The sequence below is a fragment of the Neolamprologus multifasciatus genome, chromosome 2, assembly GCF_963576455.1.
Source record: "Neolamprologus multifasciatus chromosome 2, fNeoMul1.2, whole genome shotgun sequence".
Classification (NCBI taxonomy): domain Eukaryota; kingdom Metazoa; phylum Chordata; class Actinopteri; order Cichliformes; family Cichlidae; genus Neolamprologus; species Neolamprologus multifasciatus.
In genome coordinates this window covers 25,970,292-25,987,490 of record NC_140440.1, presented here as the reverse complement: position 1 = coordinate 25,987,490, position 17,199 = coordinate 25,970,292, and the positions used below count along the sequence as shown (strand labels likewise).

The 17,199-nt window shown below is 44.4% G+C and overlaps 2 protein-coding genes across 3 annotated transcripts in view; one reads left to right on the top strand and one right to left on the bottom strand.

Moving 5' to 3' along the window:
- The window catches only part of LOC146524496 (uncharacterized), a 36,807-nt gene extending 31,764 nt beyond the window's left edge, over window positions 1-5,043 (bottom strand). Inside the window, exons 1-2 of one of the 2 annotated variants that reach the window (XM_085180839.1) lie at window positions 3,419-5,043; window positions 3,262-3,333 (exon numbers count right to left, since the gene is read on the bottom strand). In XM_085180839.1, the coding sequence (XP_085036965.1) occupies window positions 3,262-3,333; window positions 3,419-3,506 (160 nt within the window). In that variant the 5' untranslated portion in view covers window positions 3,507-5,043. Of the gene's footprint in view, window positions 1-3,261 lie in introns of both variants that reach the window. The other variant, XR_014877287.1, reaches the window with a different exon arrangement.
- A 632-nt stretch (window positions 5,044-5,675) lies between these two features.
- Window positions 5,676-9,312, top strand: egr1 (early growth response 1). Its single transcript, XM_085180832.1, has 2 exons — window positions 5,676-5,886; window positions 6,708-9,312. Exons 1-2 carry the CDS (start codon window positions 5,676-5,678, stop codon window positions 8,039-8,041), a joined length of 1,545 nt encoding a protein of 514 aa, XP_085036958.1. The 3' UTR covers window positions 8,042-9,312.
- The last annotated feature ends 7,887 nt before the right edge of the window (window positions 9,313-17,199 follow it).

The window sequence follows — 17,199 nt, the reverse complement described above, 5'->3', positions numbered from 1 at the left end:
CGAAGACTTTTAGTGGAATGAAAACGACTCTGTTTTCTGTCTGCTGTGAGTACGTGTGCCACGAGTCACGCCCAAACATCTTCACTAAAGAAAACAAATCAGTTGCTTTTCAGTCTGGACGCTGAGGCCACATCTTTCTGCCTCCCTCACTCCCCGTCTCTTCCTGTCTGTCTCTCTGCCCATGTGAAGACGTCAGCACTGTGAACAGGACTTCCAGCCAGCTCAGTTAATCAGCCAGAATGAGGAGTTTTAACCCAGTGTGTGATGTAAACTTGAAATAAATTTGGTTTCTGCCTGGTTTCTTTCTTTGCAAACTGCATGGCATAAAGTGACTGAAGAGGATGGGTGCATTTTAAACGTATTAACGAGCAAAAATTAATAAAGGTTTTGCCATTTTTTAAAAATAGAGTGCATGGTAAAAAGTGCACTGTTTATACTAAAAACTTAACTTTGAAATCATATGTATTTACTTAATTTCCAACACTGGAAAGGAAAAAGAAATGTTGCCAGCAGATATTTGCAGTCTAGATGCTAACCTCAGCAACTACCTTCAGTTGTTATCTCAGGTACAGTTTGTGGTAAGGTTATTTGGATCAGATCTCACAACAGTCAGTAACAGCACAACAGGTGCCTTTTGTCAATATAAATATGACTTTGAATAGATTTTTTTCCAAGCAGTCGTATCAGAAGTCACTAACTATTATTATTTTGATCAGAAAAACTAATGTACACAAGCTTCTGGAGTCTATAACGTTTCATCAAACAGAACCTCTTCGCTGTGGATGATGAATATTGAGCTGACCTGTTTTTTGTATCCATCGGTCCTGTCAGCATGCTGGGGTCACCCACGGATTATGGCACAAGAAAGCGTTTTGTAGCAACCTTTAAATGTTACCCGTTGCTGTGAATGCTGCACAGTGTGGGGAAGCCCTGACTTTCAGTGTGCTGCCGGTGACTCATCCGGAGCTGAAAGGTCAGGGGTCAGCTCTTTTGTCATAAGCATCAAACAAACAAGCTGGGTCCTCTGTGAGTCACACACAACCTCTGGGGCACACGACAGGGTTGGGAGGGGGGGGGGGGTGTCTGTGTGATGTTTTTGGGAATTGTCGCTCTGTCACCTTCCACCTTCACGAGGCAGCAGCAGACGGATATGAAGATGGAGCAGCTACTGGATGCCGCAGCTCTCTTTCTCCGTGATACACCACAGCCCTTCCTGTTCCACAGCCTGCGGGGTAATATGACAAGGAGGGATGCTTGCACTGACTGCTAGAGTGAGCAGATTGTTTTTCAAACATCACTGGGGCCTAAAGCTTTAGTAGGTCAGCTCCCATAGTAAAAGAAAACTTGTGATCTTAAAGTCTCGCCGCTAAACACAGAGCCTGCCTTCCACACTGGCATTCCTGAAATCCTCTCAAAAGAGAGGGGGGGGGGGGGGGGGGGGGATAACTGTTTCAGAGTAGCAACAGGTGGTGTGCTGTAATCTTGTAATCTTCTGCATTGTATTGTCATGGGCTGTTTTAGATTTCAGTAAGCGAGCCAAGGTTTATGATGACTGGAGCACAGAGTGACGGTGTCAAGTATTTAAACAGACACACGTTGCTGGATGTCTTCCCCAAAAAGGCAGTTTCCAGAATCCCATTAGATCCATTTGGCTTGTCACGCATGTCAATTAGTCCAAATTCTCTCTACATGTTAAAAAAAAAAAGGTCAGGGAGGCATACTCTTGTTGATGTCACTTTAAAAAAAAACTTTGAGAGAAAAATGACATTTATCAAATAGCCTCCTATCATGTTCTCAGCTTCTCTCCCCATCACTGTGTGACTATGGGCTAATATTCAGCCTGTCACTCTGCCCGAGACGATCAGGCCTCCGCTCTTCTCCCATTTAATTATCAACTCTGGCTGTGTATATAACACATCCAGGCCACATCTAATTTTTATCATAATAAAAAATTGCCCCCCTTCACACACACACACACACACACACACACACACACACACACACACACACACACACACACACACACACACACACACACTTTCCCACATGCTCGAATAAAACTATGAAACTATGATCCTGTGCTCCAAAATAACCAGGACCCGCTTTTTTTTCTTCTCTGTGTCATTACACTACCCCTCCCACCCTCGTGTCTCCTCTGCCAGATTGTGTAACATCCAGGCTTCAGTAGCTGTCATCACCCACCTTCTAATCCTGGTCCGCCCATCAGGGGAGCACACCTGTATGCTAATGGGGAGGGATTGCACCACGGCTCGGTGTGGGCAGCCCAGGAGGTGAGGCGATGTGACGGAGGAGTGGGAGTGCCTGCCTCCCTGGCTGCCCTGTCTACCTGACTGACTGCCTGGCACTGGGTTCTGAAAAATGCCAACACAAAGCTTGATATTTGCTCCCACATAGATACCGTGGGTGAGAGGATTTTCTTTCATTTTCTATTTTTCTATCCTCCTACCCACCTTCTTCATCTCTTTTTCTCCACCTGCCTGGGATTCTTTCAATTTCACATATTTACTTATTGCGCTCACCTCCCTGTCATTCTATTGCTCCAACTCCTCTTCATGGATGCTCTTTCTATTGTTTTTTGGCACATCTACCTACTTCCTTGTGTTTTCCTTTCAAATCAGGGCATGGTTAAATATTAACCATTGCTCGTGCAGATTATGCTTATGTGTTTGTGTGTGTGTGTGTGTGTGTGTGTGTGTGTGTGTGTGAGAGAGAGAGAGAACAGGGGCATGACTGTTGCGTGTAATGTTAGTTATCTTTTTTTCCCTCATAGGTCACCGGAGTTTGATCAGGTGAGGACTCCTCTGCCTGGTTTGTGTGGGCAGTTATTTTGAACTTACCGATGAGAAGAAACCGCTGACCTACATACACAAATATGCAAAAGTACACACAGATCCTGAGCATCTACACACGTAGACTAATTCTCCTTCTCCTGCCCTTACAGCATCTGGCTTCCACCCCCTCCATGCATCAGAGTGAAGAGAGGCCCAAACAACCACTGTGAACTGTTTATCATCTTTATTACTTTATTACTTTTCTGAGAGTTTTCCCTAACCTGATTTTATTACATTGTCATCAGATGATGAGTTCTCTCATCTGCTGCTCTCTGCTCTTTTCTTCTTTGCTTTTCCACAAATTTATCGACCTTGGTAGCTGATGCATGACAGCGGTGGTGGATGCAGACAGGAGTTTAGATTTGGTATCATCACCTTGCCACATTTAAAATCATTTTGTGTAACTCACCATCATTGTAGGCTGTCTCCTGGTCTTTTATCGTCAAAGTAACAGGCCCATGGAGGAGGAGAATTCTTGTAGCTGAAAAGCAGAATGTAAATCCAAACGTTAACTGTGTGTGTGCACGGTGACAGGCTAGCATTTTTTTCTAGGCATTGCCACATACCTTCAAAATGTATTAGATTTATACGTCCAGTATCTTGATGAATAAACAGAATTTTACATTCTCCAGCTGTGCCGTCTACTCCAGGCATATTTGGATTTTGTAAAGGAGCCTCTGCTCCAGATCATTCATAATATATGACAGAATTTTGCTATCACTCTAATAGGGGTAAACAGAGACATGCCAGAGGCTGAATGGAAAATGCCTGCAAGGGGATGCAATCCAGCAACGACCAAACGCCAGTTGTGCGTACCTGAATGATTGTTTTGCTACCACATCAATCGATCCATCGATCTATGTCAGTTTTTTCAATCAGTCCGATTGTGATAGCATGCTTGTGACAGCGGCATCTCGGGATGGGGCAGTTTAAACTTGGTTCAAAGGCCTTTTATTCACTAAACCCTGAATGTAAATCAAATTATATTGAATCGGCAGCATCTTTTCTCTCCCTCCCTCTCCTTTTCTTGGACCACCTCAAAGTTTCCTGCCCACGATATTTCCCAATAAGGTTGCTCACATATAGATCCAGTCAGCAGCAAGGGAAACACATCGATTTCCCGTCAGCTTCCACCGAGGAGTGCAGGAGCCCCAGCCGAAGCTGGAGCAGCCGGGGTAACATCGGTATCCCGCTGGCGTCCTGGCAGCTGTGCACAATGTTGTTAACGCGGCCCATTAGGCTGCTGAGTGGCAGAGAGATTCCCTGAATATTGAGCAGGGGACACCCCTCAATTAGATAGATCGCCCCGTACCTCGTCAGCAGCCGCACCTATCTGTCCTCATTAATCAATGACACCGCCGAAAGAGATGGAAAGTTAATTTAGGAGAAGTTTGCAGCCATCCAGCAGTTTGCAGCCTCCTAATTCTCAGACCGCTGCTTGAGAATTGTCCTCACACACACACACACACACACACACACACACACACACATATATATATATATATATATATATATATATATGGAAGCCCACCGGAATAGGTCCTTAAGCAGAGGTTTTAGAGAAACGCTCGTCCATGCAACTCGTAAATATCAGTAGTTGTTGAAAAAAGGGCGTTAAAGTTGTGCGTGAGCTGGTGTTGCAGTTGGGTTTTGCGTGTTTTGGACCCAAATTGTTGTTGGGACTGTGTTTAAAAAGCGTTCGTCGTGTTTTTGGCTTGCTCTCTGCGTCTGTTTAAACACTAACTCGGTCCACGCAGCGCAGTTCGTCTGTTTCACAGAGTGGTTACAGGCGAACCGCGAGTTAAGCTGCGCTTTTAAACACAGGACCATAATTCTGTCGCTGACATTAGTTATTGTGAGCGTTTGGACATGATTTGCACTCCATTCTCTCATTCGCTGCTAAACAGCGATCGGCTTTGCCAAAGGAAGCTCCAAATAAGGACAGGGGAAATGGAAACCCACCGGAATAGGTCCTTATGTAGTCACGACCTTATAAGGCACGGCGGAGCAGGGCTTTCCGGCAGCAGCGCTGCCTGCTGCACAGATGGGAAATCCAAATCAAATCTATGGGACGACCGGGAGAGCGCAAGAATAATGCTGCTGTCTATGAAGATACATTGATTCGGGAGAGAGGAAGAGCGGCGTTGTCTTCACAATTTACTGTTAGAGCTTAATATAAAGTCTCTCCTCTCTGTTCCCCCCCCCAGGCCAGCGTCATGTGTCCTCCACTGCAGTGCCTAAATATGGGCTTCCTATGCTCCAAATATGGACATCTACGTCACAAAGCACGTATAAAAGGAGCGGGGAAACCTCTCGGCTCATAGACAGCCCTGAGAGCCCACAAGAGCAACTGTTAGAGCCGAGATAGAGAGACAAACAAATAGATCTCACTGACAGAAAAATCACATTAAAAAGTAAAACGTCAACTCAAAACAACATCAATCCAAAAAGGTAAAAAGCCTGAATTGGAGAAGTAATTTATTACAAAAAGTCGAAATTAATCAACAGATTAATTTTGATGAATCTTAGGGAATGAGTATAAAGGAGACGTTTGATTTTTTCCGAAAAGACAAGTGGATCTTTACTCACCTCTAAGAGAAACACGGACAACGACAGGACCACGGGAGAGCAAGAGTCACGGACTAAAGACAGAAAAGCTGCATCTTCCTCGGCATCAGAAGAAGTGTGCAGCGCTCCCTGAACGGGGCTAAGTGATTCCTTCCACCTGCGAGGCACCGCTCTGCTAACGTGCGCCCAGCCTCCACGCACTCAACACCAGCCACCAGCGCAGTCTCAGCCCTGCAGCTTCAGCACCAGCAGAGGATGGCTGCAGCCAAGACTGAGATGATTCTCCCAGCCCTGCAGAACTCCGAGCCCCTGAGGTTCTCTCACTCCCCCATGGATAGCTACCCTAAGCTGGAGGAGGTGATGATGCTCAGCTCTGCAGGGACCCCATTCCTCTCTGCGTCTGCACCAGAAGGTGCCGGTTTTGGCTCCGGGGAGCCAGGAGACCAGTATGACCACCTCGCTGGAGGTAAGATCTGGAGATTTTTTTTTCTATTGCTTCTGGTTGTTTATGCTGCATTTAAAACCGAATTAAACGCATCTGTAGAGCTATAATGAACCAAGAAAGAGTTGACAGAAACAGCTATGCAACTTACAAAAATATTGTTTATGTTTGCTGTTTATTGCTATTTCACTGGATTAAACAGTCATGCTTGATTTAAGTTGACATTTAAGATTTTTAGTTATAAGTCTGCTGCATGTAGTTTTGCAGTCTTCCCCTTTAGCTCACTGAACACTATTGTTTAATATTATAATTCTGTTAAAACTAAATACAGAGAAATAAAAACACCTTACTTAACACTAATTTATTGATAGCTCTATATCCTTGTCAGGTCTCTAAAGACTCAGACTCTGCTCTGCCACCGCATGCTTCTCAACACTCCTACAGCTCAATTCAAATTGCATTTCCAAAAACGGCTGAACTGCAGTTTCGATGATCAATCGCCTCTGGCTCTGTGATGGGTTTTAGGAATCCGAACGCTGTGCTTGTGTGTGTGCGTGCTCGAGCTTGTGAAAGACAGGAAGTAGGAAAATAAAAGAAAGATTGAGAGAGTTTGAGCCAATGTGTTTAGAAAGCATGCGGCTTCTGTTGCTGTTTAGATAGACAAAGTTCTAGGGTTGAGGGGGAAAGAGTTTAGTTTGAGGGTGTTTCTCTGTGTGGGCACCTGTCTGATCTGTGACAGGCGAGAGGGGTGACACACTGTCCACTGCTCTGGCAGGATTCCCTCTCCCTCCCTCTGGATATTGACAGTTTGATTTATGTCTCTGCTTTCTCTGTGCTCCCTGCAGATACGTTACCTGATATCCCCTTCAACTGTGAGAAGCCAGTGGTGGAGCAGACCTACCCAACCCAAAGGCTGCCCCCCATCTCCTATACAGGCAGCTTCACCCTTGAGCCTGCCACCACCTGCAGCAACAGCCTCTGGGCGGAGCCGATCTTGGGCCTGTTCTCTGGGCTGATAAGCAATGTTGCGCCCAGCTCTAGCTCTTCCCCCGCAGCCTCACAGACCATCTCATCCTCCTCCTCTTCAGTCCCATCTTCCTCTTCTTCCTCGTCTTCTTCTACCTCCTCGTCCTCATCTCAGAGCTCCAGCCTCAGTTCTTCGATTCACCACAGTGAACCCAACCCAATCTACTCAGCTGCCCCAACCTACTCCAGCTCCAACTCTGATATCTTCCCAGACCAGGGCCAGGCTTTTCCCACTTCAGCTGGAACAGTGCAGTACCCACCCCCTGCTTATCCCAATAGCAAGACCTGCAGCACAAGCTTCCCTGTGCCCATGATTCCTGACTACCTCTTCCCTCAGCAGCAGGGAGAGATCAGCCTGGTCCCTCCTGACCAAAAGCCCTTCCAGAATCAGTCAAGCCAGCCCTCCCTGACTCCTCTTTCTACCATCAAGGCTTTTGCAACCCAGACTGGTTCCCAGGACTTAAAAAGTGTCTACCAGTCCCAGCTAATCAAGCCTAGCCGCATGCGCAAGTACCCCACCCGGCCAAGCAAGACACCACCCCACGAAAGGCCGTACGCTTGCCCCGTGGAGACCTGTGATCGGCGCTTTTCACGGTCTGATGAGCTGACGCGTCACATCCGCATCCACACAGGTCAGAAACCCTTCCAGTGCCGCATCTGCATGCGTAACTTCAGCCGCAGCGACCACTTGACAACGCACATCCGTACTCACACCGGCGAGAAGCCTTTTGCCTGTGAGATTTGCGGACGCAAATTTGCCCGCAGCGACGAGAGGAAAAGACACACAAAGATCCACCTACGGCAGAAGGACAAGAAAGCAGAGAAGGTGGGAGCAGTGGTCGCAACAGCAGCCCCGGTCTCAGCAGCCTCACCTCCCTCCAGCTACCCCTCTTCCATCACTTCCTATCCTTCTCCAGTGTCTTCTTACCCCTCTCCAGTCACCTCCTGCTACTCCTCTCCCGTCCACACTTCCTACCCATCTCCATCCGTCGCCACCACCTACCCATCGGTGTCCATGTCAAGCACCTTTCAATCCCAGGTGGCCTCCTCCTTCCCCTCGTCAGTGGCATCCAACATCTACAGCTCCCCCGTCCCCACCCCGCTCCCAGACATGCAGACCACCCTTTCCCCAAGGACAATCGAGATCTGCTAAGAACGAGCAAAGACAAGAACTTTTTTAAGTCTCTCCGTACCTCTCTTTCCTTAAGGTTTTTTGAGGGGAAAGAAATCAGCATCAAAAGGACTTTGTTTTTCCCCCTCCAAAAAGCACTTTTCTGCTCCCTGTGCAGTGTTAGGTGAATCTTGAGATTTACCTGAAAGAGAGAAAAAGACACATGTCAAGGACCGGGCAAAGACAATAGAAGATGAAAAGGGATTTTTTTTCTGTCTCTAAAACAAATGCAGCACTTCAAGTGCATATGGGACTCTGAAGACAGAGAAACTGGCAAGTCTCTGTTATAGGTACACAATAACCATGAGACAAACAGATCGCCTGCAGTTGAAGTACAGAGGCATGTTCGTCCTTGCAGGCGGTCATACAGTACTAAAGACAATGAATGATATACATAAGCTATCATATATGTATATTGTACATGTGCCATGTTTCGTTTTTATCATTCTTTGGTACCACTGATGTGAACAGTTGTTTGCATATTTGCATTGTATTATTTGAAGTGAGCAGGGCCATATTTTCTACATACTTTCTCTATTATGTAGTGATGATGCTGTGATACGTTTCGACATTGTTTGAAGAAAAAAAAAACGCACTTAAGTATTCAAGCATGAGTAAGAGTGATGTTCGTTTCTGTTTGTAAATATCATCCACTGGTACTATCTCTTTCTCTCTTTCTCACATGTGACATATCGCTCAGTTATATGGAAAAACAGAGAAAAGAAAAAAAAAACATTTTCTTTTTTTTTTTAGAAAAAAACTTAAACAAGACAAACGCTCCTGTTATTTGGTGCCTTTTGTGAAGCCTTGTTGATTGTGTGACATGGCTGAGCGCGAGAGACGATGCACAGCATCTCGCCTTAAGGGTTGAGGGACTATTTTTGTTACAGAATGTACACAGAGGGAGTGAAGGGACGAGCTCCGAGGGCACCGCTTCATTTTATCAGAATGTAAGCAAAAAAGGATAAAAATTATAAAGTCTATTTTTGTAAAACTGAAATGTAAATATCTACATCTTCAAGAGCTGGAATGTTGAAGTTACCTACTGAGTAGGCATGGGATTCTTTTGTATGTTATATACATGCAGTTCATTATTTTGTGGTTTATCTTTATTTTGTAATTGTGTTTGTTAAAACAAGTGACTGTTTCTGGCTTCTAAACACATTGAATGCGCTTAACTGCCAACGGGATATTTGGTGTACAAGATATCCTTCCAGAAATGAAATATAAATAAAAATCTGAATATATATGTAGATTTGTTTTCATGTGCATTTTTGAACATTTTCACTGGTTCTTCAGGCCATCTTCGTTGCATCAAATCTCCACTCTTGATTTTGCCATGCATGATGCTCGTGCTTAAATGGTATACATTTCATCAGCTTACATGTTAATTGCCGGCAGATTATCAGTGGATTTACATCATAGCTTTACATCACAGAAAGTTGCCCTTTAATTTAAGGGCAAATCTGCAAAGCATGATCTTGTGGAAAGTCTCCATTTCAAACCCTCTTATTAATGATAACGCTAACCCATGACTCCCATGCCTATAAACACTGAAGATGAGGAATTCTTATCTAGGTCCCACTTGCTCTTGAAGATACCCAGCTTATCTAAATTTCCATTTCTTTTTAGATTTTAGGATATATCGCTGGCCCTCACCGTTGACTAAACAGCCTACAAGCAATTTGATCTTTTAGCAAAAGACCAAAAAATAAGAAAAAATATTCCCGTCTGTACCATGATCGCGAAATGAGTTTTAGGTAGGGATGTCTGAAACCAGCTGTGCTTAGACATGCACGGGGTTATTTTCATGGGGTGCAGGTGAAATCCATCACAATATAATTACCTTCCTTTCCATGGTTGGCGAGATGCTGTCATCTCGTAGTGAATGAGCTGTAACACACAATTGGGCAATATCCGTGTAGGTTAGTCTGAACTGTTGCATGGCAGCAGCTGAACAGAATGGCCCTGAAGGTTTAAATGCTGTTTCTTTGGGTTTTCAAGCAGAATATAATAACAGCTTATTCGCACCATCATTACTCATCTGCCACTGTTCCCTAGGCAAGGAACTCTTGCTACATGTTTGAGTATGGAAATAAAACAGCCCGGATTTTTTAGCCTATGTAGACACACACACTTACATGCACACACAATCCCTCCTCTCGCAGAGCTTTGGAGTAATTTTGTGTTGTGAAATGCACTAACCAAAATACTCACAAATGCAAACACAGCTAAAATAGAAAGCAGGAAAACAAGTAGAGGAGAATAATGGAGGGAAAGGGAAAATAATTAAGATAATTGGTCTCCTGATACCAAATTTCCAAATTTGGTCTGATGAGCGTGTCTGTATATCGGTGTGTGGGTATTTGTGCGTGAACAGTGCGCAGGCATCTCTGTGCAATATAGACATCTTTTAACGACTCAAACTACTGTAGTTACTTCACGCTGTGCGTCTGCATGCTGCTCATGTACAAGTGTGCAAAATATGCCAAGTTACCAGCTTTTGTTCTATTCTACTGTCTTTTTAAAGCTCGCCGTCCACCACCCTCACTTCTGCTGACACTATGCGTGTGTGTTTGTGTGTGTGTGTAAGCTGAATTATGTGTAAAATTAAAGGAGAGAAAAAAAATGCATTATAAAGTTACAATGGTCCATTTTCTTGGATATTGTCTGCACCGCTGCTACACTTTCATAAATATTTGAAAGTGCAGCAGAAAATCACACAAACACAAATCAGCATTGTGGTTGGTCTCTGTGCTGAGTTAAGACACCTTGATGTTTAAATTATGATGTTCCTCACTCAGAGCCATATCTAGCCTTTTTTTTAGGCAGATCTTGAAACTCCTTGTGTGGCTTAAAATCCCAGAATCTGTCATTTCCTGTCATTGTTTACAGACTTATTTTGGTTCTTGGCTGCAAGAAAAAAAAAAGCAATTCAGCAGCTTTTGCATCACAACTTTCTCATATTACCCTGCTTTTAGGAAAGTCCTTCACTCAATGTGAAAACCACACGCGGCGCTTTTCTCTCAGTCCTTTCCCGTGTTAGGAGACAGTATTTCAACCAGTTTTGGTCAGACGGGGGAGGCTGTGCCGCGACTCTGTCACAGTCCAAAACCAAAATGCTAGAAAGAGAAACGGGCCAATATTGCTCAATGTATTAGGGAATTGTGTATCCCATCACATCCTTTGATTCAAGGTTCTTCCTCGCATATCAAAGCTCACGCACTGGGCCTGTTCTCTTTAGGGAGGTGAGAGAGGAGTGTAAGAGGATTTGGGAGTGCAGATGCGTTCACTCTGTTGTAACTCACAATGGAGCCACCTCACACCCCCAGCGGGCTTCCATTTCAAGAGCCCTGCCTTTGTTCAAAAATTTATTTGTTCTCTTATTCTTTTTGGGAACTGTGTAAAACAAAAAAGAAAGAATGGCGAAGAGAACCATCCCTTCTCCCTCAGCCCTACAACCCCGTCCCACTGCCACCTTGTTGCCTCTCTCTCCCTCTCTGACTGTACCTCTCTCCCCCTCTCTGCTAGTGCATATTTTGCTGGAGATGCTAATGATCTCCCCCCGCTGTATTCTGATGCAAGGTCTGTCTGCACTTTTCCCTTTCATCCACATACAAATGTGCTCTTATTGCCTCTTCGCCCTCGGGCCTTTTAAGATGCCTTTTTGAAATATGCCTTTTGATACGCACATCATTGGCCAAGTCCCTGCAGTGATTAGAGCTCTCTTTAATGTGAGCAAGTTAGAAAGTGAATGAGGGGCTCCAGGGCCGGCAGCTATCCGTTCTCCTCTACCTTCACCCCTTGACATCTGCCGGCCCGCTGGGGGGATCCCAGTGTCGGGTAGGATGACCCAGACCCGTAGACCCTGCTGGCCATCCTCCATCTTTTATCTCCACTTGGAGATTAAGCACATGAGGAATGACACTGGAGGATCGCTTTTATAGATACATGGTACTGTATGCTTCGGGGCCAGATTCCTGTACTTTATCATAGGAATGTGACAGGAGGACTGCTCTCTAATGTCTTTTAAATATGCTCCATTGATCTCATGTTCAGAGCCTCACTCTGCCTCACTGGGATGGCTTTTTTTTTTTTTTTTTTTTTAAATCTTGCCAAAAGGGAATGCAGAGTCGGTCGTCAGGTGCTTTCTCCTGTTCTGCCTCTTGCACTCAACACCTGTTGTGTCTTTTGGGGGGAGAAGTAGGTTATATTGAAACTGCTTGATTTCGAACCTCCTCACATGTACATTTCACATAGATTGCAACACTTCTACAGATATGGTATTCAGGAAATGTGCACAGGCTGAAAAGGAGTTGAGTCAAAAACTCCATAAGTTATGACACACCTGGACAAAAAGGCAGTCGCTCTGTATTCAGATGTCTTCTCGGGTTGCAAATAAGGGAGGAAAAAAGGCTCCAGTAAACCTGAAACAACAGATCCTCTCTGTGAATCTAAAGACACACAAGCGCATAATAGATTGTCAGAATAACACAAATCTGTTCACTGTTTCTAGGTTAAGATGTGTGGATGTGTGTGTTTGCAGTGTACCTGTTCAAACACACGAGATGTAAGAGCAGCGTAGCTTACAAGCATCTTTGAAATTATTTGCGGCACACAAAAGAGATTTTTGACGTATCACTTCCACAATAATCTACAGGTGTCCTGGCAACTTTAGCTCTACTTAATAAGCCATGCTTGTTTGAAGTACATGGCTTTGAACAGACAACAAAACAGTGCATGCTTAAGTACCTCCAAATATGACACCTCTTCAACTAAGCATCAAGTACACTACAGCTTTACAAAAGGCACCTGGGTGGCTCTGAAATGCAAACAGGCCCTCATAAGTCTTTATGTGTCAAGGCTAGTAAGTGGGCTTGAGTTATTTTCTTTTCTGTCTGTTAGTCGGAATATCATATGCAATCCCTGAGCAGGGTCTGCGAGGCTGGGTAAATAAATGCAGTCATGCCTCTCAGAGTTTTCTCTTTTTATCAAAAGGGGACGCGTGTTGTGCGGCGGATGTCTTCCAACTGCACTTTAGAGGCTTCTGACAGCACCGTGCAAGACCTCAGTTCCTAAACAACAATCGTTTAAGCAAAAAGACTCATGTAAATGTTTAGATTGGTGAGGAGTGTAAATTATTGCACTGGCTTCGGGACAATAATAGAGTAGTAGAGATTCTGCCCATTTCAAATAAAGCAACAGAGTTATATTTCAGGGCCATTCAGTTTTCACAGCAGCCCGGATTATAGGTGCGCGCTACAATATTCTGATTATGTGATTGTGTGTCTGCAGGCTTCAGGACTGAATATAACTCAAGACAAATTTGCATTACATAGTTTGGCTTTCTGCTGCAGCTATTATAGACTGGAAATAGAACCATAAAACAGGCACAAAATCAACTACTGTGCTCCGTGGGTCAGATCAGAGCGACCTTTGCTTCACTGTGATGCATCAAAAGCTGAAAGAGACAGAGGCCGAACACAAAATCTGTGTCTCTCGCTTCACCTTCCAGATGTGCCCTGCAGTGACTTCACCACCTGTCACTCAAAAGGCGCAGGCCAGGTGTTTGTTCCAGCACCGCAGCCACCTGCTCTGAGATACAGTGCACACACTCGCTCACTCGCATACACACACACACACACACAGACACACACACACCGGTAAGTGCGCTGCTTTTCCATAGAACATCAGCACAGACTATAACTTAATCTAACCCCACTGCCAAAAATGATCCATAACCTACTTGTTAGGTAATACCTGTGGATCGAGTCAATAATGACTGAAGTGAAGGCCTACAAAACTACAAAAAAAAGCCCCAAAACTGTATTGCTAATACAGGAAAGAAAGCGTGCATTACTAGTTCAGGACCAAAGATAAGAGCATCAGGACTACCAGCAATAGAAAGAGACATAATTTATCCCGGTGTTTTATAGTTTTGACTAACATTAACAATAGTTCGGTGCTCTGTGCCTGCTGTGCTTTCATAATGCAGCGCCAGGTATTACAAAAGCACCCCTTGTCATCTGCCTGCTGCTAAACCTCATTTGAAAGCGGGGGCATTATAACGTACACAAAACAGGATATTCCTGTTTTCAAATGAATGTAATTTTAGGCAAACAGGTTTATGTGTGTGTCTGCGTGTGGGAGTGCATACCTAAGTGTTTTTGCCATGTGTGCCTATATGCAGGAGCCTTTTAGGTGTTATGAGTCTCAGGGGTGACAGCATGATCGCGGGGGAGAGGGAGAAGTGAGAACTGGGGCGGAGGAGGGATACGGGGAATGTATATCATCATCTGGCCAGGTTTTTCTTTCCCGCCCCCTCACTACAGCTGTCCTCCACGTCTGATGAAAGCCTTGCGCTGCTATATTTGTCCCTCAGTGATGAGGTGGAACTAATGGCTACTTTCACACCAGCTGATGTCATCAGCATGCTGCGTCTGGGGAGCAGGAGTGTGGGATACCTGCTGGGAGCTTCTGTTGTCCAACAGCACATGCACATGAACACAAACACACGCACATATGTAAATGCTCATATGAAGTCATGAGCTCGCTCGTTTTATACCTGATGCTCTCATCGGAAACTCTGAGGGCCGGAAATTTCAAGGGTCTGTTTAAAAGAATGGATTGCTGCCTTTGCTGAAAGTTTAATTAGAAAACTAATAACACTTTTATGGCTACAGGTAAATATGAAGCCAATAGCCTGTGAACTTAACATGGCAGAAAAGATTGAAAGCAGGGGGAAGTTCTGTTCATATTTACCTTACAGACACCCGGGAAGCGTGGTGTCATAAAGAGCATTTTCCCAAAATGTACTCTTCCTTTAATCTAATCTAATCGAATTATCTGCTGATTTATTTAAATACAAATCTAATAATCTCTTCCTCTGCTTCCTCTCTGTGCCTGTCCTCATCTGCCTCCAGCTAGTTAAAAGTAAGCAGTGTGTGGCACACTGAGCACAGCCACATCTCTGTCACATCATCACCGTTAGGTCCTCATTTAGGGCCTGTGACTGCATGCAGTGGCATGTCAGCATCTGTCAGCTCTGTCAAGTGTGTATGTAGGCTTTTACGCTTCCTAATGTGAAACAGTTGACAGGTTATTACTGCCTTGACCACAGCTATAACCCAACTTTAACCTGGGAAATTTTTGGCTGGGTGCTCAAATGTTTTGACAAGGTGATAGAAAAGTAAAGTTTTCTATACAGTCGACTCAAAACATTAAGCCTAGGGTAAGCTGTGCATTACTGTTCCCTGGCTATCATGTTTCCATTAGGATACATCTGTGATCAGATCATAAACTCAGTATGCTTTCAACGCTTCAATCGTTTGGCTATAAATACCTCGGATGCCCCCTCGGTGAAATTACCCCTCAGCAGCCCTATCTCCTCTCGCCTTCCATCATTTTCATCCTCTAATGTACGTGAAGCCGCCAATAATGGTGCTAGATTACAAAGAGTGCGCATAGCCCGTGTGTGTATGTTTTTTTACAGCTCGGAAATATCCCTGCAGTTAAGTGTAATTTATACAAAGAGGGCCACACATTTGACCCGTCCACGTGCACATGCGCGCGCATACACATACACACACACACACACACACAGGGTCCGCTGTGCTGTCTCTGCACCTCGGGGTGCGAGCGTGTGTGCTTGCATGTGTGTGCATTTAGCTCTGTACACTGCTGCTTAATAGAGTCCTCCATTGTGAGTAATGACCCCAGCTCTTTTCAGTTATTCTATCCAGACCAGCGGGCTAAAAGCTGCTGTAAGGATGAAAACGAGGGTCTCTCTGTTATTCCAAGGCAGTAAAAAATGAGGAGAAATTGCAGTTAAATGAAAGGCTATTCTTCCGCTTTGCCGTGCCCAAACACACTTCGTCCCATCTTTCATTTCATTTCCTCCAACATTATGGGGATGTTAAAGGTAAAAGCACAACATTAGACTTTTACCTTTAGCATTCATAAATCAACAATAAACAATCGTTTGTTCTCCCTCTGAAGTGTTTTCTCACATAATCGCACAAGCACACATAAATTGTCCTCTGTCGCCACAAACACCAACATCACCACTCCATCCACGCGTTGGTATGAAGCAGCAGAACTACACTATACTGCTTCTCTGCAGCGAGTTATAACGTAATCTCCCAGGGAGACGTGACAGGATGTGTTTATTGTTTATTTGTGAGTTTTCGTGTCTCAGATTATATTTCCACACCCTGCTCGTCTACGGTCCATCCTCTTTCTCCCCTTTAATTCCTTTTCCTCAGTCTGCTGCTTTTCCTCAGCACGTGTGAGCGAGCGAGAGGGCAGGTGCACGACTTAAACTTGTCGCTTTTGCAGATTTATGTCTGATTGGAGCACTAGCTGTTTACCAGGAAACATCTGTCTGTATATTTGTCTGTCTGTCTGGGTGCAGTCGAAGCTTATTGTTGAGACAAATGCACAGATGTTCGATCGATAAGCAGCGAAGCATGAGCCCTCGACGTGGTTTCAGCCACTGACTGAAAGTATCTGGGTTTGAGTATTTGCTCCGATTTCTACCCATCTATTCCATTCCCACGTCTTCTGAAACGGGAAAGCAATGAGGAGAGAAAACACCAGAATCATTAAAGTCAGACTGAGAAGAGTTTAAATACAACACAGAGATGTCTTTCTGTGTGTGCAAGTCTGTTTGCTGAAAATTAAACGGAAACAGCACACACTTGAATGCCAGAGTTTAAAGTAAAAGCGCTTGTGTGTGCATTTTCTTTGAACTCGGGAGTCAGAAATAACTTTTAGCATTGCACAGAGGCGCTGATTTTCTGGTACAGTTGTGCTTTGAGCTAACATCAGCATGGAGTCTACTAATGAAGCTAATAGAACGCTACAAAAATTCTAGCAGGGTGATCGCTTTCATATACCCTTTTAGGTTTATTGTAGGCCAGTGTGAATTATTTTACATCCAAGACTGGCAGGAACATTAGAAGTTGTCAGGGTGCCTATTTTTCTTAACCTAAAATGGACAAATTAAGAAATGATTTGATTATTGTGGTAGTAGAAAAGCCAAGAATTTATTTTTCTGGGAAACACAAATATCTGTGTCAAATTTCATGAGTATTCATCCAGTAATTCTGGAAATACAAAACAGATAGACACCCCAGAGC